Source organism: Lissotriton vulgaris, chromosome 4_1, assembly GCF_964263255.1.
Source record: "Lissotriton vulgaris chromosome 4_1, aLisVul1.2, whole genome shotgun sequence".
In the NCBI taxonomy this organism is placed as follows: Eukaryota; Metazoa; Chordata; class Amphibia; order Caudata; family Salamandridae; genus Lissotriton; species Lissotriton vulgaris.
The window spans coordinates 2,115,284,828-2,115,305,891 of record NC_141691.1 but is presented as its reverse complement, the minus strand read 5'-3'; the positions used below and the strand labels follow the sequence as shown (position 1 = coordinate 2,115,305,891).

Below are 21,064 nucleotides of genomic sequence, written 5' to 3'. Positions count from 1 at the left end.
AGAAGAGAAAACACACTTGAAACGGTTAAGTCTCTTTACAAAAGGTTTTGTGCATAAGTTAATACATTTTACCTAGCACTGTTCTTTTTTGTTGTTAATCAAAAGCTAAACAATGGTTGTGTATTTGTTGCTGGTATTTACAGAAAGAAAACCTATTGCCTTAAATGGTTATGAAATACCTGACACAATAAATTAAATTTTCTCACTAGCAGCTATTTAATTGAGTGTTTATAGACTTGCTTGACCCATTGCTCCACTCAAAAATGTAACTCCAACAAAACCCTAAGGAAGGTTGAATCTTTCTCCAAAACATGCTGTATTGGTGTTGAGCCTATATTATATTACATTGCACTGTATGAACTTTGTGAGTTACTGATTCTTGTACTTATTAAAATGTTGTCTTAATAAATTACTTTGGTGCACATGCATCAAAGAAGTAAATAGTGATTCATTAATTGTGATTTTTTAAGAATCGCAATTATAGAATCACTATTGTCTATGCATGTAGGAATCGCAAATAAAATTGCAATTACTACAAATTCCTTAATTGCGATTTGCAAATTGCAACTTGCAATTAAGGAATTCCTTCCCATTCATTCCTATGGGCCTATAGGCCCATAGGAATGAATGGGAAATGCATGCACAATTTGCGAGTACCCAATGGTGATGGTTGAACCCTATCCACGTGTCTTCTGTTTACATATGTATTTGTGTATTCCATTGTACCTGAATGTCTGTTATGGGTGCATGGGTGCAAGCTCTCTGCATAGCATGTTTTTACCTCTAAAGTTTTTATGGATGAAGCCTTTCACTTTGGGCTTGCACTACGCAAAAAGCAGACATTGACATTGTCAATGCTTAAATGGTAAATGTGTTTAATGGCTTTCGAGAATCAACAAATGTTTTTAGGATAATTGTCAGTCTTTATTCTGGATCAGCTGATTAAATTGTCTGAGACGGCTCATCATCTTTTTAACGTCATGGCCTCAATGCTTTGCCTGATTGAATTCACAAAGCAGAAATATGTATAAAATCTCACTGGATCTAACTAGCAAATATAGCTCTGTAGCATTTGCCACTGAAGCATTTACTGACATTGGTGTGCAAATGATCTAACATAAAAATAGAGTGAGCATGCACAAAAATTTCACATGAACAACTGTGGTAACATTTCAAATAATTGCCTTTCTCTATGCGCCCAATTCCCAAAGGTAAATCTATGGGCAGAAATGTCTGCATACATAGATTTACCCCTACACACAGGCATTAACCTGCAGTTCACCAATTCTGAGCAGAAATTGACGCCTAGTAGGAGGAGTATTTGCTCCCACTCATTTGCCAAAGAAAAATATATAAAACTCCTCATATTACCATAAAGTTTCTAGAAATAAATTTTTGGGTCAATTTTAGGGGTAAATCTGCCAAACTGTTATTCATCATACGGTATATAATGGAGAACTACGAACTGAAAAGCATAGAAAACAGATGTGACTTGTGGAAAATAATACACACCTGATACATATCAAAGTAGATGTGTATAATAAAGTAACTAATATTGCATCAACCTTTTACCATCAAATGGTGCACTGGTGGAAAAAGTTATTGCCGCCTCAAATACTGTTATGACGTTGTCTGGTCAAACAAGTAAGCTACTTCACAAAAATGTATGGTAACACTAAGGGGGCGATTCTGATTCGGAAAAAAAAACGTCCGTACGATTTGTATCCGGAGACCTCTCCGTACGAATCGTACCCGTCCGTCCGAGTCGCGTAGTACGATCCGTATTCTGTGATTCCATCCGAATCGTTGCGATCCCTACGTATTGCAAGGCTGAAACTGTGAACCGTACGACTCGTACACATGCCGTATGACTCGTACACATGTTGTACGACCCGACGAGTACGATCCGGACCGGGGTATGAGGACGCGATTCGTACGGTCCACGTCAGGTAAGGGCGAGTCGTACGAAAAAGCACACAAACACATACACACCATACGGTCCATACACCTACAATCATGGGGTACGGTCCGTACACCCCATGATCGTAGGGGTACGGTTCATACACCTACGATCATGGGGTGTACGAACTGTACCCCATGATGGTAGGTGTAGGAACCGTACCCCTACGATCATGGGGTGTACGAACCGTATGCCTTGCTCGTATGTGTACAAACATTACCCCTATGATCATGGGGTGTACGAACCGTACCCCATGACCGTAGATGTACGGACTGTACCCGGGGGGACCGTTCTGTACCTGTTACGGCGCGATCTCTGCTTTTACGGCTGTTTTCAGCTCCCGTAGAGAAAGGGTCGTACGGTGCATACCCGACACGTATCGTACTTGCTGGGTCATAAAAACCAGCCACGAACCATACAGATGTCGCGTACAGCGGGTTCCGAGGGAGAATCGTATGGAGATTAGAGTCGTACGGTCTCTGTACGACTCGTACGGAGTACGGCTCCTGGTACGAATCGTACTTCGTTGTACGTACGGGGGACGTTGCAGGGTACGATTTGTACGGGAAAAACGCTCTGAGCGGCTATTTGGAGCGGTTTTTCCTGAATCGTAATTGGCCCCTAAATTATATCTTCTTCCAGGCTTAGTTAAATTAGAGGGAGGCTTCATAAAGTTTAGTGAGAGAATTAAAATAGCGACCGCACCCTGGACATCACCCTCTTCCATTGTGATGCGAGAGATGTGGACATAAAGTGTGATATAATGTGTCTGGGTATGTGTACAGTAGTGGTAGATGTGCGATAAGTTTTTCAAATTCATTACCAATGTGGATGCTTTTGATTTTCTAGGCATTTACCTCTTTGGTGTATATTTTTTATGGTATGATTTCTATAAGTGTCTTCATTGTTAGCAGTTAGAAGACTATTACTTTCCATTATTATATTTTTGGATTTTCTTTTTTTCATTTGGTATTATTGTTTTAATATTTTTTCAGCGTGATGTATATGGGAAAATGCTATGCCTTATGTTAAATGACAATATTTCTTATATTTACCCTTCATTTTTGTATTTGCTGTGTTTGGTCTTGTAGTGTTATTTTCTACCTTTGTTTTCTATATGATTCCCTTGCAATATCTCTGAGTGTGTAAGTCTGTGCACTAGTACAGATGTGTTTAAAACGGAATGTCCCTAACTGTGTCCCTTCATAATATCTCCTTTCGTTCTCCCAATTTGTCATAGATATTCCCATTTTCAGACCCTTCCACTTTGTCAGTCACAAAGGGAGGATGAGGTTTATGAAGCTCTATGCACTCTCAGGGGAGAACACCACACAGAAGAGAAAGGTTTTTAATCATAGGTGAAGTAGTACCACACAGTGGAGGCTGCTTGGAATCTGAAGTGGTGGGGCAGTGGGGGTAATACAAAAATAAAAAAACACAGACAAATGAGAAAATAAAAAGTAGAAAACATTACTTGACTGCAGCTGCTACAGCCGCCTTGCTCCTCTCTTGATCCTTGACTCGAGCTGGTGCACATTGTGCAGTCTCCCAGATGCCAATCCCAGCGCTGCTCTCATGCTAGGAACACCATTACCCAGCATGAGAGTAGTACTGGGATTAGTATGAGTGGAATGGATTGGCACTCAAACAGGACCTAGGAGCTTGTGCCTTTTTTCCACCCAACTGTGCAACACAGCTCCGTTTGAAATAATGCTCATGTTGGTTTGGCTGTCCTAAGATGGCTGACAATATCAACATGCACACTTAGCAATTCCCATCACTCCTCTTCCCTACTGTTGTCATCAAATTGTATGACCCTGCAGCCCTATGACATCCCACTAGCAGACTGAAGGTCAGATGAAAAATAAAAATTGTAACATTGTTTAATTTTCATAACATTTTTCATGTGTTTAAATCTGCTTCCACTCAACTGTAAGCTCGGGCGGTGAACTCCGCTCTGTTTGCGGAGTTTGTGGCGTTTTCCACACTCCCTGCTCCACGGAGTACACAAAGTTTTGAAAACTCAATTCCACTAGTATTTTCCTTGCTCGCAGTGTGTGAACGAGGAAAATCCACCTTCTTGTGAGATTTGTTCTCGCTCGCTCTACGCAATGCCAAGTTGGCGCGCGAATGCAGGAAAAACCCACCTCCCAGCTAGATTTCTCAATACGGGTAGTCAGATTTCTCAATGTGGGCTATCCAAGGTGGTTGCAACTGCTCACTTTGAAGAACCTGCTGTCAGCATTGAGAACATTTCCACTCTTGTAGAAAATCTACTCAAACTGCAGAAAGCAGTGCCCTCGTACGCTGCGCTGTGTATGTGCCATTAGTGTTGATTTTCCGGCGCATGTCAAACACCCAGCAGTGAAAATCAATGTGAACAGGCATGACAAAGCGCACTCCGCTGCTTGCAGCACTCCACATAGTATGGAAGAAATTTGTGGTCACTTCGAGGAGTTCCACGTAGCGGAACTTGGCAAACTCCACCTAGGATTACTGAACAGTGGGACAACGCTCCTCTGTCATAGCAGAGGAATTGCCCCGCTGATTACTAGATCAGCTGATCATAAATTTCTATATTTTCAATTCAATTGTAACACAATGTCTGAATTGGTAAAGGTTTGGATCTCAATGGTTTTACCTTCCATATTGCTCATCTCAGTTTCAAGGAGCTTTAATCCCACGCATGTATAGAGTAACCTTTCCATCCCATCAGCACTGGCATGCAGATGCTCAGCAATTGTAGCAGAGGACAGGGGAGCACCAGACTCCTGTAGAAGGTCAAAGACACCCAGTTCACAGGCAGTGAACATTGCCTGATGGGAAGAACAATAGATCAAAATGGTCAAGTAGCAGAAATTAATTCAACTCATGTGAACTGTCTAATTAACCAGCAAAGAGCTTGTACACTACAAATTACTGTTTTGCTTAATGTGATTAAATAGTGAATGATTCAAGGTTATTTCCAAAGCTGTATTTCACAAACCTGAAATGAACGTATAACTGCAATAAGCTATCTCAGAAACACTTGTCCATTCCATGTTCCTGAATGCCCTAGGTTTACTAAATGGTGATGCACAGTGATATATAATGCTACGTAACTTAATAAATAAATAAATGTATATGTTGCCCACCTCACACCTGAAGGTTTTACAATAACACACAATCACTTAATGTTTAGTAAAGGATGAAAATTATATGTATGTCATTGGAACTAAATGAATTTCAGTCATGCTGCACCTGCATAGTGCATTTGATGATGTAAGCATACTGTGATGTGACTGGAATCAATGGTGGTTTTATTATCATTACTCTTTGTTTATCACAGTATTAGTTCATCTTTCAGATCTAAATGTGTGCCTGCAGCACAAACTATTATTAGGTCTGTCCAGAGTGATCTTTAGATTTGTCTCTGAGATCTTTTCATCAAAAAAGAGCATACAGGGAGAATCTCTGCAACAAATGGTTTGCCATTTCCTTGATTTTCTGTTATCCTATGGCCGAAAAATGCTTGTGTCAGGCTCACTGCTGAAATACAGATTATAGTCAATAGCAAAAATCCTCCCCTCAAGTTACAGGTCCTTAAAGAATCATCACTGCATTATCCAAGGATTGAACTGGCATTATTGTAATATATTGGATGATGCTTAAACATCACACTGCTCTAGGTAATGCCACAGTAAGTTTCTTTGCAGAGGCTAGTGAAACATCCTTTTGATCGGTCATTGATTGACCCACAGTGCTTGTGCATTCCCATAGAAGCCCATGCTCTGGTGTGAACATCGGCTTCTATGGGAATTCTCACGGGCATGTTGTCAAGCCCATTATCGCCGTTTTATAGGCAGTTTTCTGCTGATAAAAGCGGCGATAATGTATCGCCTTTTGTTGATAATATGCCCCTAGATTCCTGCACTGAAGAAACGGAGGGAGATATTGGGGTTTCAGGAAAAACATTTACTTCAGCACTGTGTGGCATGATGCTTTTTGACAATAATGTCTTTCTCAAATGCTGGTAACAAAATTCTTTCATCCAATCCTCTTTAAAATAGTGCAAGTCGACTTGCCATTGGTGGCAATCCAGGGGGGCCAGGTTAATGTGAGGAACTGTGCTGTGGCTGCATCAGCAAACTACAATTCGCAACATTCAGCACTTTTGGAAAGTCAGGTAATGTGTTCCTCCTGGCACCACTGTGTCTCATCTTGAGTGCTGGATTAATGTAGACGCAGGTAGGTGACATAGCTATGTTACCACTGAACCAGGTTCTTTCCCGGGTCCTCAAAATGCCTCAACCGCAAGTAACTCTTCCAGCATGCCCTGAAGCCATGAATGCAGTGATCCTGGCTCTTCTGCGAAGTCACAGACTGCTTGATTGCAGTGGATGCCTTGCTGTACGAGGATGCGGTGGGCCAAAGTGCTACCAAAACCTTGGATCCTGTAAAATGTGCCGTAGCTGCCCTTATGCCTCTGGCCACTTGAAAGACGGGTCTCCTCCAGCGCGCCCGGGGCTAGCGCGCATTTGAATAAAGAACACGATTCCTGCACTGAAGAACCAGAGGGACACATCGGGGTTTCAGGAAAGGCATTTATTTCAGCAATGTGTGGCATGACGCGTTTCGACAAAAATGTCTTTCTCAAATGCCGGTAACAAAATTCTTCCATCCAATCCTCTTTAAAATTGTACAAGTCGTCTTGCCATTGGTGGCAATCCAGGGGGGCCAGGTTAATTTGAGGAACTGTGCTGTGGCTACATCGGCAAACTACAATTACCAACATTCATCACTCTTGGAAAGTCAGTCAAGTTGTTCCTCCTGGCACCACTGTGTCTCACTTTGAGTGCTGGATTAATGTAGACGCAGGTAGGTCAAATGGCTATGTTACTGCTGAAACAGGTTCCTTTACTGGGTCCCCAAGACGCCTCAACCGCAAGTGACTCTTCCAGCATTTCTTTTAAATCTGGTGCAGTGTCAAAAGGCCATGGACGTTGCTGGGAATGACCACAGCAACACCAATTGCACACCCCTTCAACACAGAACACTGCGTTAAAGGGACTGATATTCATCAGGCAGCATTAAGCCAAAAAAAGTGGCTTAGTAGTGCCTGATAAATATCACGCAGGCTTCTGTGCCACGGAACGTCACAAAAAGTGATGTTCCGATGGCGCAAGGGCCCTCATAAATGATGCCCATAGTTTCTAGGCAAAATAGCAAGATTATGCCATTTACCTTCATCAAGTTTGCATCAGAATAAACCATATCACAATTTGATAAATGTGAATGATTTAAAAATACTATCAATTCCTTGAGACAATGCAAATGAAAACACTATCACAAACGCAGACCCTCATAACACAAAATTCGCATCTTATCTGAATGCTGGTTAAATACCACATTGTAATCAATTTTTAATAGTCTAAAATCAATATCTACCTTATGGATATATGCCTGTATGAATACATTAATCTAGCCAAATGTACCAGTTCCGCCCTAGTGAGCTAACTCAGGGGCATATTATCAAGGACCGGTGTTAAAATTATCGCTGTCTTATCGGCAGTTTCCTGCCGTTAAAACGGCGATAATTTTAACACTGGTCCTTGATAATATGCATCTCAGTGTGATAAACAGCACTGTCTCTAAGATTAATAATGTTTGATATCCAGCTAAGATGCGAATTCCGTGTTATGAGGGTCCGCGTCTCTGGTAGTGTTTTCATTTGCATTGTCTCAAGGAATTAATCAAGTTGGAGGACTCGCAGAACTCACTGAAAGTGCCCGAGTAAGTGTGCTTGTTAAGCGGTCAAAGGGAAGAGGGAGAGCTGGTGTGTGATTCTGCAACCCGTAACCAGTAGGTTTTCAGGGGCACCGGCGGTACCTGGGTGTGTAGATTCAGCTAGGTGGATTATATTTTTAAACAACAATGTCGGTTGCAGAAGTCAGGGAGAGAGAAGAGTCAGCGCTCTCCATTTTTGATGACAACATGACTTCTGCAACTAAAACAACCACAACATCTAGTAGTACCAAATTATCTGATACAGAAACACATCTGCAACATTTGCACAAACTTAAATGTACTAACATGGCGAAATGGTGGTAAATCTAAATACCTACAGCAGTATCTTGAAGTTAAACAAATACCAAGGGGGTTAATAGTACTAGTAGCGCCCAACTATGAAGACCCAAACCATAATATGCTCAGAGAATGGGCCGATAACAATTTGGAATCATGGAGGAGAATGTTGGCAATCCTCATCAAGTATGCGGATATGGATCCCCTGAAAATAATAGAAGAGATTGACCAAATTACAATTATGCTTGATAAAGAGGCTGATCCAGAAACAATAAATACGTTTAAAAAAGAGATGAAGGACCGCCTGACTAAATTGATACAAACATTTATAGAAAGAAAAGCCCAAACATTTTTAAGACACAAGTTGGAATATGAGCGAAGCCAAATTTTGACAGGACAATGAGTTCCGTGACCGGACAGGAACAGCCATTTGAACTTAGCAGTCTGCAGAGTTCAGAATGGATGTACGTTGTTACAACGCATGTTTAACAACGCATGCCTTTACCACGTAAGTCTTACAACGCAAGTCGTTACACCAACTTGCGTTGTAGGGCGTGCATTAAGGAATCTTATAATTTTATATTCCAACACCAGTCCCCGTAACAGTAGGGAAGGTGTTGGAATATAAAATTGCAAGATTTCTTATCCCACAGCGCCATTCAGCGCAAGTCGTAGTAACGACTTGCGTTGAAATAGCTGCGGGGTAAAGTCACTGCTGTGTAAAAACCACGTCGTAAACGATGTTCCCCTTCAGAATTGGACACAGATGCAGATGAGGGTCCCAGTGCACGCGCAGATGCCCCAATACCATCTGTGGTGGATGAATTTGTTTTTTTACGCGAGGAACAGAGGTTGAATCTCTGTCCAAGACCAGCAACACATGGAAAGCCTCAAAGAGGAAGAGGCAGAGGAACAGGAGGCGCAAAGGCGCCAGACAATGCCGGCAACACTGAGAAATCCAGGAACAAGCAGGGTAAGCATTAATGGGCAATGAAGAAGCATCAATTTTGAATCTGACTGATAAAGAGAAAATCATCCTTAAGCCTGGACTATCATACTGTCCACCAGCAGATATGAACTATGTTCAAATAAGAGTAGACATTTTCAAATGTACAAGAACTTTAAAACTGAAAAAACACTTACAAAAACATGAAACAAATTAAATGGATCAACAACAGAGAAATATATCAGTGGATAGCATGAACTTAATGTTAGATTTAAGAGATATAGAAAGTGAATCCGATGTTGAAGGAGTCCCAAAAAGACAATCCACCTTAGAAACAGCACTAGAACTAGCACAATAACAAGGAGTGAATATTGACAGCAAAGCTCCCAACAGATTCAGACCTTCAAAATGTATACCCATGGGTTCCAGAGACACTGTGATGAAAGGCAGAGCTAATACGTGCGGGAGAAAGACAGTGGATAAACATAGTAGATCACGGGTACTCATAGTACGGCCCGCGGGCCGCCAGCGGCCCGGAAAGCCTTCCTTGGCGCCCCATGGACGGTGCAGACATCATACCTGTGTTTAAATTATTTTTTTTAATTGTGTCAGCAAACTCTGCCTTTTGCAGCAGCAGGATTCTCAGAGACTCTGCTCTGTGGGGGCCGGGGGCTTCCAGTGATAGAGTGGAGCTGCAGGGGCGCTAAGAGGTGCAATACAACAAAGCTTAATTAACATATAAATGGTCTTTAAAAGACATGTGAAGTACTTGGGTGGCTGTGTGTGCACACAGGGGAATCTGTCTCAGCCGGGGCTGAGGGCTGACACACACACAGGGCGAGATGACAGAGGGAAATCTTCAGTGAATTTCCTGATCTTCATTGGCTACCGATTCGAAAGAGAGGTGTGTTTAAGTGTCTTAAGGCCCGATGTAGGTCGGTCGGTAACGGCCGAAAATCGGTATTTTCTGCCGTTACCGATCGGTAAACAGGTGAATGGCATGTAGGTGCACAATTTTACAGAATCAGTAACTTTACCGATTCGGTAAAGTTAGCGATTCTGTAAAATACCGAATCAGTAATTTTACCGATTCGGAGCCACCCATATGTAGGTGGGACTCTTCAGAGTCCCAGGAGCCTTAACGAATCGGTATTTTACCATCAAATCCAATTTGATGGTAAAATACCGATTCCGGTGTGCATGCACATGTGTGCATGCACACCTATGTCATGTGACAGGCAGACCTGCCCTTAGGGCAGGTCTGCCTGCCACATGGCACCCGTGCCTGTTTTGGGGGTGCCAGAGGGTGTCAAAGTGACACCCCCTGCACCCTTGAGAAATTCGGTATTTACCGATTCGGTAAATACCGAATCGGTAATGCCCATTCATTCCTATGGGCTTCAAAGCCATAGGAATGAATGGGCATTACCGATTCGGTATTTATCGAATCGGTAAATACCGAATTCATCCGATTCGGTATTCCAGCACATCTGGAATACCTACATGTTGGACCCATTGATTTACCGATTTTAAATTACCGAATTGGTAAAATTCGGTAATTTAAAATCGGTAAATCGTTCCTACCTACATCTAGCCCTCAGTATTTGCCATAAGTCCTTATTCAGCAAAGTACATAGCTAGATGTGTACTCCATTATTTGCTATGCTCATCCACGACCACAAACTCTCTGCTCAAGCCTGGCCAATCTTCTTTCAGAACCCCGGTTTCACAAATGCTAGGATATACATTTTCTATCACTACAGTTAAGGACTGGAATTGTTTCCCCTTTGCACTGCAAACTGTTTGTTACAATTTAGGAAACTCTCAAAAACCCATCTACGTAGTAAAGATGCTTCCTTCTATCTTGGTCTCAGCATCAGGACTCTTTGTTTGGTAACTATGCATTGCAAATAAATATAAGGGTGACAGAGAAAGGGAGAGAGAGACAGAGGAAGGGAGGGAGGGGGACAAAGGTTGACAGAGGGAGGGAGACAAAGAGAGGCAGTCAGAGAGAGAGAGAGGGAGGGAGAGGGAGAGTGACAGAGGTATGGAGGGAGACAGAGGGTGATAGAGGGAGACAGAGGGTGACAGAGGGAGGGAGAGGAAGGGAGACAGAGAGAGAAAGAGAGAGGGGGCAAAGAGGGAGGGAGACAGAGGGAGGGAGAGGGAGATAGGTAGTGAGACAGAGGGAGGGAGACGGAGGGAGGGAGAGGGAGATAGGGATGGAGACAGAGGGAGGGAGACCGAGGGAGAAAGAGGGAAGGAGACAGAGCGGGAGAGGGAGGGAGAGGGAGACGGAGGGAGGGAGACGGAGGGAGGGAGGGAAACAGAGGGAGGGAGGGAGACAGAGGGTGACAGGGAGGGAGACTGAGGGAGTGAGAGGGAGATAGAGGGAGAGGGAGGGAGGGACGGAGACAGAGGTTTACAGAGGGAGGGAGGGAGACAGGGAGGGAGACAGAGGGAGGGAGACAGAGGGGGATGGAGAGAGAGGGTGACAGAGGGGGGAGGGCGACAGAGGGAGACAGACAGAGGGAGGAGGGGGACAGAAGGAGGAGGGCAACAGAGGAGGGAGGGAGACAGTGGAGAGAGACAGAGGGACAGAGACAGACGGAGACAGAGGGACGGAGACAGAGGGAGACAGAGAAGGTGACAGAGAGAGGGAGAGGGACAGAGGGAGACAGAAAAAGGGCAACAGAGGGAGGGCAACAGAGGGAGGGAGACAGAGAGAGACAGACAGAGGGAGACTGACAGACGGAGGGAGGTAGACAGATGGAGGGAGAGCATGGGAGAGAGAGGGAGACAGAGAGAGGTAGGGAGAGAGGGGGAGGGAGCGAGAGAGAGAGAGAGAGAGAGAGAGAGATGTGTGTCTGGGGGCTCAGTGGATGAAGGCGTCTGCTGCAGGGACCTGTGTGAACCTTATGGTCACCATTTGTTTTGTTTTAGCCCCGCCCCCTCCCCCTCTGACCCCGCCCCCACCGGTGCGGCCCTCAGCCACAACCACACTGTAAATTTGGCCCCTGAGAGAAAGTTTGTCAGTACCCATGTAGTAGATGGATGATTTTTGAACTTAGAGGCTGGACCGGTACATTCACTTTATGTTCAATATACACTCTGGTTTTAGATGGTTTTAGATGACCCTGGGGTATTGAACTTTTTAGCAACTGAGTTACCCTCTTGGCAAGCATCATACATAATACATAGGGATTTAAATATCAATGGATCTAGAGAAACCTCGGAGAGAGATGATGTAGCTAGTAAGGGACGTAAACCTCATTCGACTATAGCAATGAAAAATCTGCTACGCATGCTGCTTGCATCAGTGCCTCTGATAGAGGCATTAATTAGTGCATCCTGCTCTTCGATTTCACAACTTTACAGTTGTTTGATGGAAGGAGTCATGGGCTGGAATGGGAAGACAGACTAGGTGTCGTAGATTCTGGTTTTGTGAAATCAATGGAGATGGGTAATTATGTATTATGCTCTGCCAATTTGCAGGCGCAACTTTTTAAAACTCTGCTTGATTTGTATATTACGCCTGCTTAAATTGTTAAGTGGGGAGGAGTGGAAGGGACTCAGTGCTTTAGGTGTAAGAAATATGGTACGGATGCAGTTTGTATTTTCTCTACATGCCCTAGCTTAGAACTAATAGTTTGAGAAATATCTGCCTTTCTGTGGCATGTATTAAAGGAAGTTGTTTCACTTTCACCTCAACTCGGGTTATTAGGGATAACCAAACAAGATGGGAGACTTGGTGAAGAGTTTATATTTATAGCAATGTCCGTATTAAGAGTATGTGTTGCTTCAGCCTGGCTAGATCCCTTTCCCCCAACTCTTCAGCAGTGGAAAGGCCGCTTATTACAAATATATATTTTGGAAAATTCCCTCTATGTCTAGAGTTGTAAAAAAAGGAAGAAATAAAGGGAAGAAAATGTGGGGTCCCTTAATTGCTTGAGTTAATGCATTCCTCAAGATGATTAAGTCTGAACTTTGTGATTAATAATGCTACCAGATGATGTATTATAGGCTGTATTCGTGGCATGGCTGACTATCTTTCTTCTTATCATATTTTTTTTCATCTGTATTGTATCGTATTTTAGATTATATTGCTCTCTGTCTCTGTGTTGGTTTATACCATATGGTGCTTTAGAGATTGTGGCTGTTTGCTGCTATGGCTGTATAAATTTCATTTGTTTTATTTTTGGAAATATTGGCGCTATGAAATGTATTTATGTGAACAGGAATGGAAATTTGTTTAGCAAGAACCCTTCTCTTTGGAAAATTATTGTGTTGCTATTCCTGAAGAAGGCGTTGAATACGCCGAAACGTGCGTCCAGACAAAATTTAAATATATTGCCACTTTTTTAACCCCTGTTTTTAACTTTGTTTAGACACAGCGTTGTATCCAGTTGTATAGACAAAAAGAGTGTAATGTATTGCACAATTTCTATAATAGGAATTTTTTAATAACTAATCATTAAAACTTGAATATATTTTGTATACATGTCTGTTGGTTCTTTTTATATTGCATAATTCGCATTGTATTGTCTATTAAGCTTGAATCTTTAGATTGCCTAGGAGTGATTTTCTCATACAGTTTTTAACCTGTCCTAGGAATCATGTAATTCATGGTTCAGGGGGTCCTTGTTTTTCTCATACGTATTTATGTGTATACAGACGTATGCTGCTGTTGCTTTTTTTCATCCTCTGTTTATGAATTATGTACAAATAAAAATATATTGAAAAAATATATATATTTTTTTGTTGCTCCACCAATGAAGCATGGAGCCACAGGCTTGGAATTTTACAATCTTGCAAGTGGCAAATCAGTTTTGTTACAAACTATCAAAAACCTCCCACTTGACCTATATGTCATGTCTATTTGAGATATGACACATGCAACACTTGATCTGAATCAAAAATGTTGTATTTATTTTTTATTTTTTAAGCATGACTTATTTATTTGTTTACATTAAAAAACTTTGAATTCATGAATTTATTAATTTTTCTGTTTTTTACAAATGTGTTATACAATTCATAGGCATATTTGCACACATATTATACTGTCTATATCCGACCCCTATAAATTGACCTCTCACATCCACTCTCATACTTGCAAATAGCATTCACAATATCTACCCACCCAAGAGCACATACACATCATGGTCATGCTAAGACGTTTTAACCCCTTCCATGCATCAGACGGCCCCCGGCTGTCCAATGTCACAGTGGGCGAGTGCAGATGACGGCCGGGGCCGTCCGAACCCCGCCCACTCATTAATTCACCAGCCCCATGGTGAAATTCACGCAGCGGTCAAGGTGTTAAGTCTACATGACAGTTTTGTTGCTGGGGACACATGAAAACTGCTCGACAAACAAATTAAAATCACCTTCTTCAGGACCTTCAAGGTTTCAAAATTATGGGCGAGTGTTTGGGGTATCTGTAATTTAAAAAAAAAAAGTAAAACCATATTCAAAGTTTAATATACATTATTTTTAATTGATTGAACCAGAAAGTGCTAATTCTTTTTTCTTTTATAATATGTTTTTTTCCTTCTTTACCTGTCTGGTTTTTAAGGTTTTTACACGGCACTGGTGACTTTGAACCTCATCACATATCTTTTCATTTTTCTGAATTTGAATCACCTTTTGGAGCACTTTCTGGTTCAATCAATTAAAAACAATTTATATTAAACTTTGTTTAAGGGTTTGCGGAGACATGTTTTTTTTAAAATTACAGATTCCCCAACCACTCCCCCATAATTTACAACCTTGATGGTCCTGAAGAAGATGGTCATAATTTGGTTTTAAGCACCGAAACATGCGTCGACCTGTTTTCGTGAGTACCCAAACCCCAATACGGTCACGGAGACTTAAAACCTCTTTGTATGACAATGATGTGCATGTGCTCTTGGGTGGGTTGATGCGAGAGGTCAGTACGAGAGTGTGGTGAATTTATAGGGTTCAGAATATGACCTGTATCATTTGTGTGAAAATATGCCTATGAATTGTATAACACATTTGTAAAAAACAGAACAATTAATAAAATCACGAATATAATGTGTGGGTTTTAAAGTTTTTTATATAACCAATGAAATAAATCATTTAAAAAAATTAAAACAATATTGATTTAACATTTTGTCAAAGGCATACGATGCTCGAAACAAAAAAAACATACAGGCTTCAAGTCATATAAAGTAGTCATACAGCACTTTACAGAGTGTCTGTTTTAACATCGACCATACATTTACATCTTATATATCAAATCACAGCTATACAGTTGGGTGTGCTTGGAGATAGTCAACCAAATACATCCAATAGACCCTGGGTTTGGATCCTGCAGGTAACTCTTCCTCATATGGTTTTAGGGTATCTTTACAATAAGCCATGTCTTTAATCCATTGTTTGGCTCTTGGAAGGCCCCAACATAATGAAATTCTACGTTTAGCCAAAATCATGCAGAATTTACTTTTGGTGCATCTCACATTATTGACTAGGCCCAACAGACACGTTTGAATTTAACAGTTAGTAGAGACTCCCAACATAACACTCAACAGCTGTGTAATCTCAGTCCAATATGCACTAATGGAAATACAGTACCAAGCTAGATGGATAAAGTCAGCACTATCTACACCACACCGTTCGCATCTTACATCTGGACGAAGTCCATATTTATGTAGTTGAGCAGGAGTATGGTATGTTTGGGGCAAGTATTTATAGTGAATAATGTGTAAATTGTCATTCTGTGTGAGCATACTAGTTGTGGTGCAACAGATAGCTCATTCTTCTACTGTGATGGGATTACCATGCGTGTTGTTCCATCGCATCCTTGCTTTATGTGTATTGCCATCAATATCACCTTGAATTTGTGTATATAGTCTCGTCACCATATGGGTGCTGTTTGGCGTGGTGATAATCATTTCCAAAGTATTTCGTTGCATTCGCTCGATGGGATACAAGGGATAATGTTTATTAACATCTGCTTGCAGTCTGTGGTAGGTGAACCTTAATAATAACATCTTATTGCTGATGTACAGTACATTTTAGGATCTGTAAAGGTGCCATTAGCATATTAGTCTCCCATTGTATCTATACCCACTCTGAATGAAAGTGTAAGGGCAACACTGGTGCGTGGAGTGGCAATTTTTTGACTAGCTTCCCCATCTTTTGCCAAGCTGCATTAGTCGTATCAATGGTGTTGATGGCACATGGGTGTATGCAGGCACGCCAATATGGTAGAATAGCACTCAGTGGAATAGGATGTGCATCCCGTCTTCAATGGTTATATGGGGCATATATGAGATGGGGTGGTACCAAAAGTGCATGTATTATGCTTGAGCACATACATATTAAAGGAGGAAGTCGGGTACCCTTAAAGCCTCCTTTGGAGAAAGGCAGAGTCAAGGCCAATAGCTCAATGCGTGTTTGTTTGCCTGCCCATATGAGACAATTTACTACAGCGGTTAGTTTTTGGAATACAGCTTTCAGTGGGGTAATGGGAATGTTATTAAAGAGGTAGAGGAGTTTAGGTAGCACGACCATCTTCACAATGGCCAGACGGTCTGCCAATTATAGGGGTAATTGTATCCAGCGCTCCACTTTTTCTTCAATCTTGCTAATTGCTGTCCCATAGTTTGTGCAGATAGCTGTTTCTGGGTCACCATGATATTATACCCCAAGATATTTGACTGGATCTGTTTGCCATTCGAGTGGGAACTCTGCCTGGTGTGGATAAGTGGTGTCTGTCAACGAGATAATAATGTATTTAGCCCAATTAATTTGGAGACCGGTGTGATGACCGAATGCAATATATTCTCTCAGTAGCGAGGACAGATTTGTAGCCGGATTTTTAACATAAAGCACCATATTGTCTGCATATAGTGGCCTTTGTGGAAATTGCAGAGCTACATATTTATGACCCTGCCGCATTTTGCATGCCAATGGTTCAAGGGTGATTGCAAAAGGTAAGGGTGATAGGGGGCAGCCCCGTCATGTTCCTCGTTCAATTTGGATAGCATCGGATACGCATTTATTAACTCGTATCCACGCTGTGGGCTTTGTAAATAATATTTGAATCCATTGTAGAAAAATTGGGGGGAACCCCATCTTGTGTAGTATAGTGTGAAGATATGTCCATTCGATTGAGTTGAATGCTTTTGCTGCATCCAAGTGGACTGAAGCTGCTTGAAGGTCTGGGGCCAGATAGTGCGATAATGCAAATAGTGTTCTAATATTGTGGGTGGTGGAGCGACCAGGTATGAATCCAGATTGATCTGGTAATATGAGATTAGTCATTAGTGGGTGCAGTCGCTTCGCAATCAGTTTTGCCAAGATTTTTGTGACCATGTTTATTAAGGATAGTGGACTGTATGACTCACACTTCTCCGGGTCTTTATTTGGTTTCAGTAGGGCAGTGAGCATGGCCTCTCTCATCGTTAGGGGGAGAATCTGATTGCTATTGGTGTCCCCATACATTTCTACAAGGTGAGGTGCAAGTAATTCAATATATATGGTTTATATAAAATTCGCTGGTAAAGGGTCCGGCACCTAACTATTGGGAAGAGACTTGAATACCTCGTGACTTCTTCTACCATCACTGTTTGTAATAGATACTCCCTCTGTGCATCTGATAACCAGGCTATTGCCACATCTTCCAGATATGATATAATCTCAGTCTGTGTGGCTGTTGCTCGCTATACATAAAGATCGCTGTATGTGTACATAAATGCTCGTAGTATGCCCTTCATATCGTAATCAGTTGTGCCACTATCATCTTTTATTGAAAGAACTGTGTGTGTCTTATTTCCTGTACAGATTTTATGTGCCAAGGTGAGGCCTACCCCTTCACCATATGCGCATGCAGTGTGATGTTTTGAAATATATTTGAGTTCCTCATCTTTCAAAGTTTTGGTATTCTGACATAACCTTCCTAATATCACTGAGGATGGACATGTTGTGAGTTTGCTCATATTCCGGCTCTAAGGCACCCAGTCGAAGCTCTTGTTGAGCAAGTAAACTTTGGATGTTCCTTAGAATGCCCACTTTAGTATTAATGCAGACTCTATATATAGTAGCTTTAAATGCTTCCCATAGTAAACTGGGATCATCTGTGGAGGCCTGATTAAAAGCAAAGTAATCAATAATCGCTTGTTCAATGGTATCAGTGTATGAGGAGTCCAGTAGTGCTTTGGCATTAAACCGCCATATATATGGTGGTGGTGTGTAATGGGGAAGCTCAATAGTTAACAGCACTGGTTTGTGGTCGGAGAGTGTTTTTGGCAGGTGTCTAATATGTTGAGTCCAGCATATGACCTCCTCCTTCCCTAGCCAGTAATCAAGATGGGACCGACCCTTGTGGACCATGGAGTTATATGTGACTCCCCTGTGATAGGGGTAGCCGCCCTCCAGATATCCACCAATTTAGATTCCGACATAATATTCTACATCACATTCACCGCTTGTCTATGTGGTTCTCTGGAAGAATCCGATCTGTCTAGATAAGTTGAAATCTCCACCCCATAATAAGGTCATATCGGGTAAGGCCTCCAGTTTGTGCTATAGTGAGTTATAAAACCCTGGATTATCCACATTCGGGCCGTATGTATTGACTAAGCCTATGCGATGTCCTCTGAGGTGCCCCGTGATTATAATATACCAGCACAATTTGTCTGCTATTGTGTGTTCTATGTGAAATTGTGTCCCTTTCTTCACTAATATTACCACGCCTCTAGAATAAGAGGAGTATGAGGTAGTCAGAACGGTCTCCACCCACCTGCTCCTTATAGTACATTTAGTGGAAGGAGCCAGATGAGATTCCAGCAGGAGTGCTATATTTACGTGTAACCTATCCAGATAGGCAAATATTTGGCGTATCATTTTTGGGCTATTCAACCCCCTAACATTCCATGATAGTAGATTAATTTGTGGTGGTTGCAGCCTATCTATCTTCATTAGTATGAGCTATACTTGTGATGCGGTCTTGCTGAGTACGCGTGTCCTGTGCAACTATTGTAGCTGTAGATAGCATAGTGTTGAACGTATGACTATTAGAGACCTGAAAAGTTGCAATGTAGTGCAGCTGAGGTAGCCTGTGAAACAAAGAACATTCCATCCCCCACCCCCTCCCACTTTTGTATCCCAATCACAGCAAAGACATTCCCATTTCAACATTGTCCACATAACTAGAACTGTGTTGGGGAGCTCCTTCTTCCATCCTCTGCGCCTTGACGCCTCCGGGCAAAGTTGCGCAGTACAAATCACCAATCAAATCAAATCAAAATCAAATGGGGGGATCTGCCGAGTACACGCATCAGTGGTTGGGTATTGTGCAATTAAATCGGGTGCATATTGTAACATATGGGATATGCCCAGTACATTTGAAAAAAAATAAACATCTGTGTGTCGTACACAGTCATGGCTAGTAGCATGCGTCTAATGACCCACACGCCCCCCTGACATTAAGTCATATTTGCCAGGTTAACTCTATAAGAGTACTGGAGATGATGCACATACAAAGGGCCGGAATAAACCTCCCATCGTGGATATTGCATAATGTCAAATCTACATTGCCTACTTCTGCCTTACATCTAGGAAGGTAGACAATAGTTTAAAAGAAGTACCCTGCCCCGGGGCATGGGCCATAGGTCTGCATGTCAATGACAGATTTTATCACTTCATATGTCCGTAAGTCTATTGGCAGTGCCACACATTTGGGATACCCTTGTGAGTCTGCTCTTAATGTCCTACCGCCAGTCTTAATGTCTTACTTACAGTGGAGGTCAGTCCATACCTAGCTTTGGCCTATGTCCAGGCTGTCGTGTGTTTCTGCTGACAGGCCATGAATGAGAGATGGCCATCACCCTCCCAGGTTCCAGAGGCACTGTATGTGCCTGCCGGAGTGAAGTTACAAACAATCTCCCGTTGTGATACTCGACACAATGCACAGAGTTAGTACAACACGGGCTGTTGAGCTCACCCGTCTCACATGCCATCTGCATCTGTACCGAGCAACTCTGTGGACATGCGCTGAAGAAACGTTCCATACCTGTGCATGTCCTAATCAGAGTCCTGATCCATCTCTCTGCTGCCTTGGGCCTTTCGTCTGATGACTAACTTCTTTATGTATTCCTGCACAGCTTTCGGTGCTTTCAATATTGTCACTCGCCTGTTGTATGTCACACTTAGCCTGGCTCGGTACAAAATTGCATATTCGATTTCTAGTTCCCGTAATTTCTTTTTGTGGAGGATTGAAGTCTCTGCGAGCTGTCTGAACCGCCATTGTGAAGACCGGATACAATGCCAGGTTAATGCCTTGATAACTGATTTGTTATTTTTCCCTAGCCAACCGCAAAATTGTGTCATTAAGGACCCGGGCGAATATGGGTCTGGGCGGAACAACCTGTGGAGGCTCGGGTGCCAGTGATCGATGAGCTTGTTCAATGATCAGCACTGGGGAGAGACTGTTGGTTCTAAATACCTCACGTAAAATGTCTTCCACGTATGTTTCTATTCGTCCCGTGCTTTTGGGAATTCCTGCACTGCGGACATTGTTACGACATGTTCTCGCCTCCAAATCTTCAGCTTTATTTTTTATAACCTCCAGAATCTTCTCCATGTCTTACATTTGCGCGACGTGCTGTGGGCTTCGTCTTCCACTGCAGTGATGCGGTCATCTGCTGCGTCGAGACGTTCGGCCTGCTTATCCAATTTGATGGATATACTGTCCACTCTTTGGGTGAGTGAGTCCAGACTCCCATTAATAGCCTGGAGGTTTTGCTGTATAGCTTGGAGTGCAGTTTCCATGACTGTGCTGGTGGCTTGCTCCATTTCTAACTCTGTATCTGAATGTGCAGTTGCCCCTTTAGCAATGCGTTTGGTGTCAAAAGTCAGTTTCAGCTGCTGTTTATCTGGCTTACCCATTATCGCAGTGGGGTATGGTTAGTAGTGGGCTTTAAAACGTGCTGTGAACGCAGACACTGTGCAACTGGACAGATGTTGTAGCGGTCTGTAATTTTGTTGTGATGCTGTTGCTCAGAGGCAGCACCCGTAAATATGGCGGATGTCTGTGGGTGGCCACACAATCCCCACTGCAGCAATGA

General features: G+C 42.4%; 1 protein-coding gene across 1 annotated transcript in view; it reads right to left on the bottom strand.

The window, feature by feature from the left end:
• LOC147725153 (acetylserotonin O-methyltransferase-like) overlaps positions 1-21,064 on the bottom strand; it is a 329,550-nt gene that overhangs the window by 242,942 nt on the left and 65,544 nt on the right. The window contains exon 2 of the mRNA XM_086966546.1: positions 4,602-4,776. Coding sequence (XP_086822672.1) covers positions 4,602-4,776 — 175 coding nt within the window. The remainder of the gene's footprint in view (positions 1-4,601; positions 4,777-21,064) is intronic.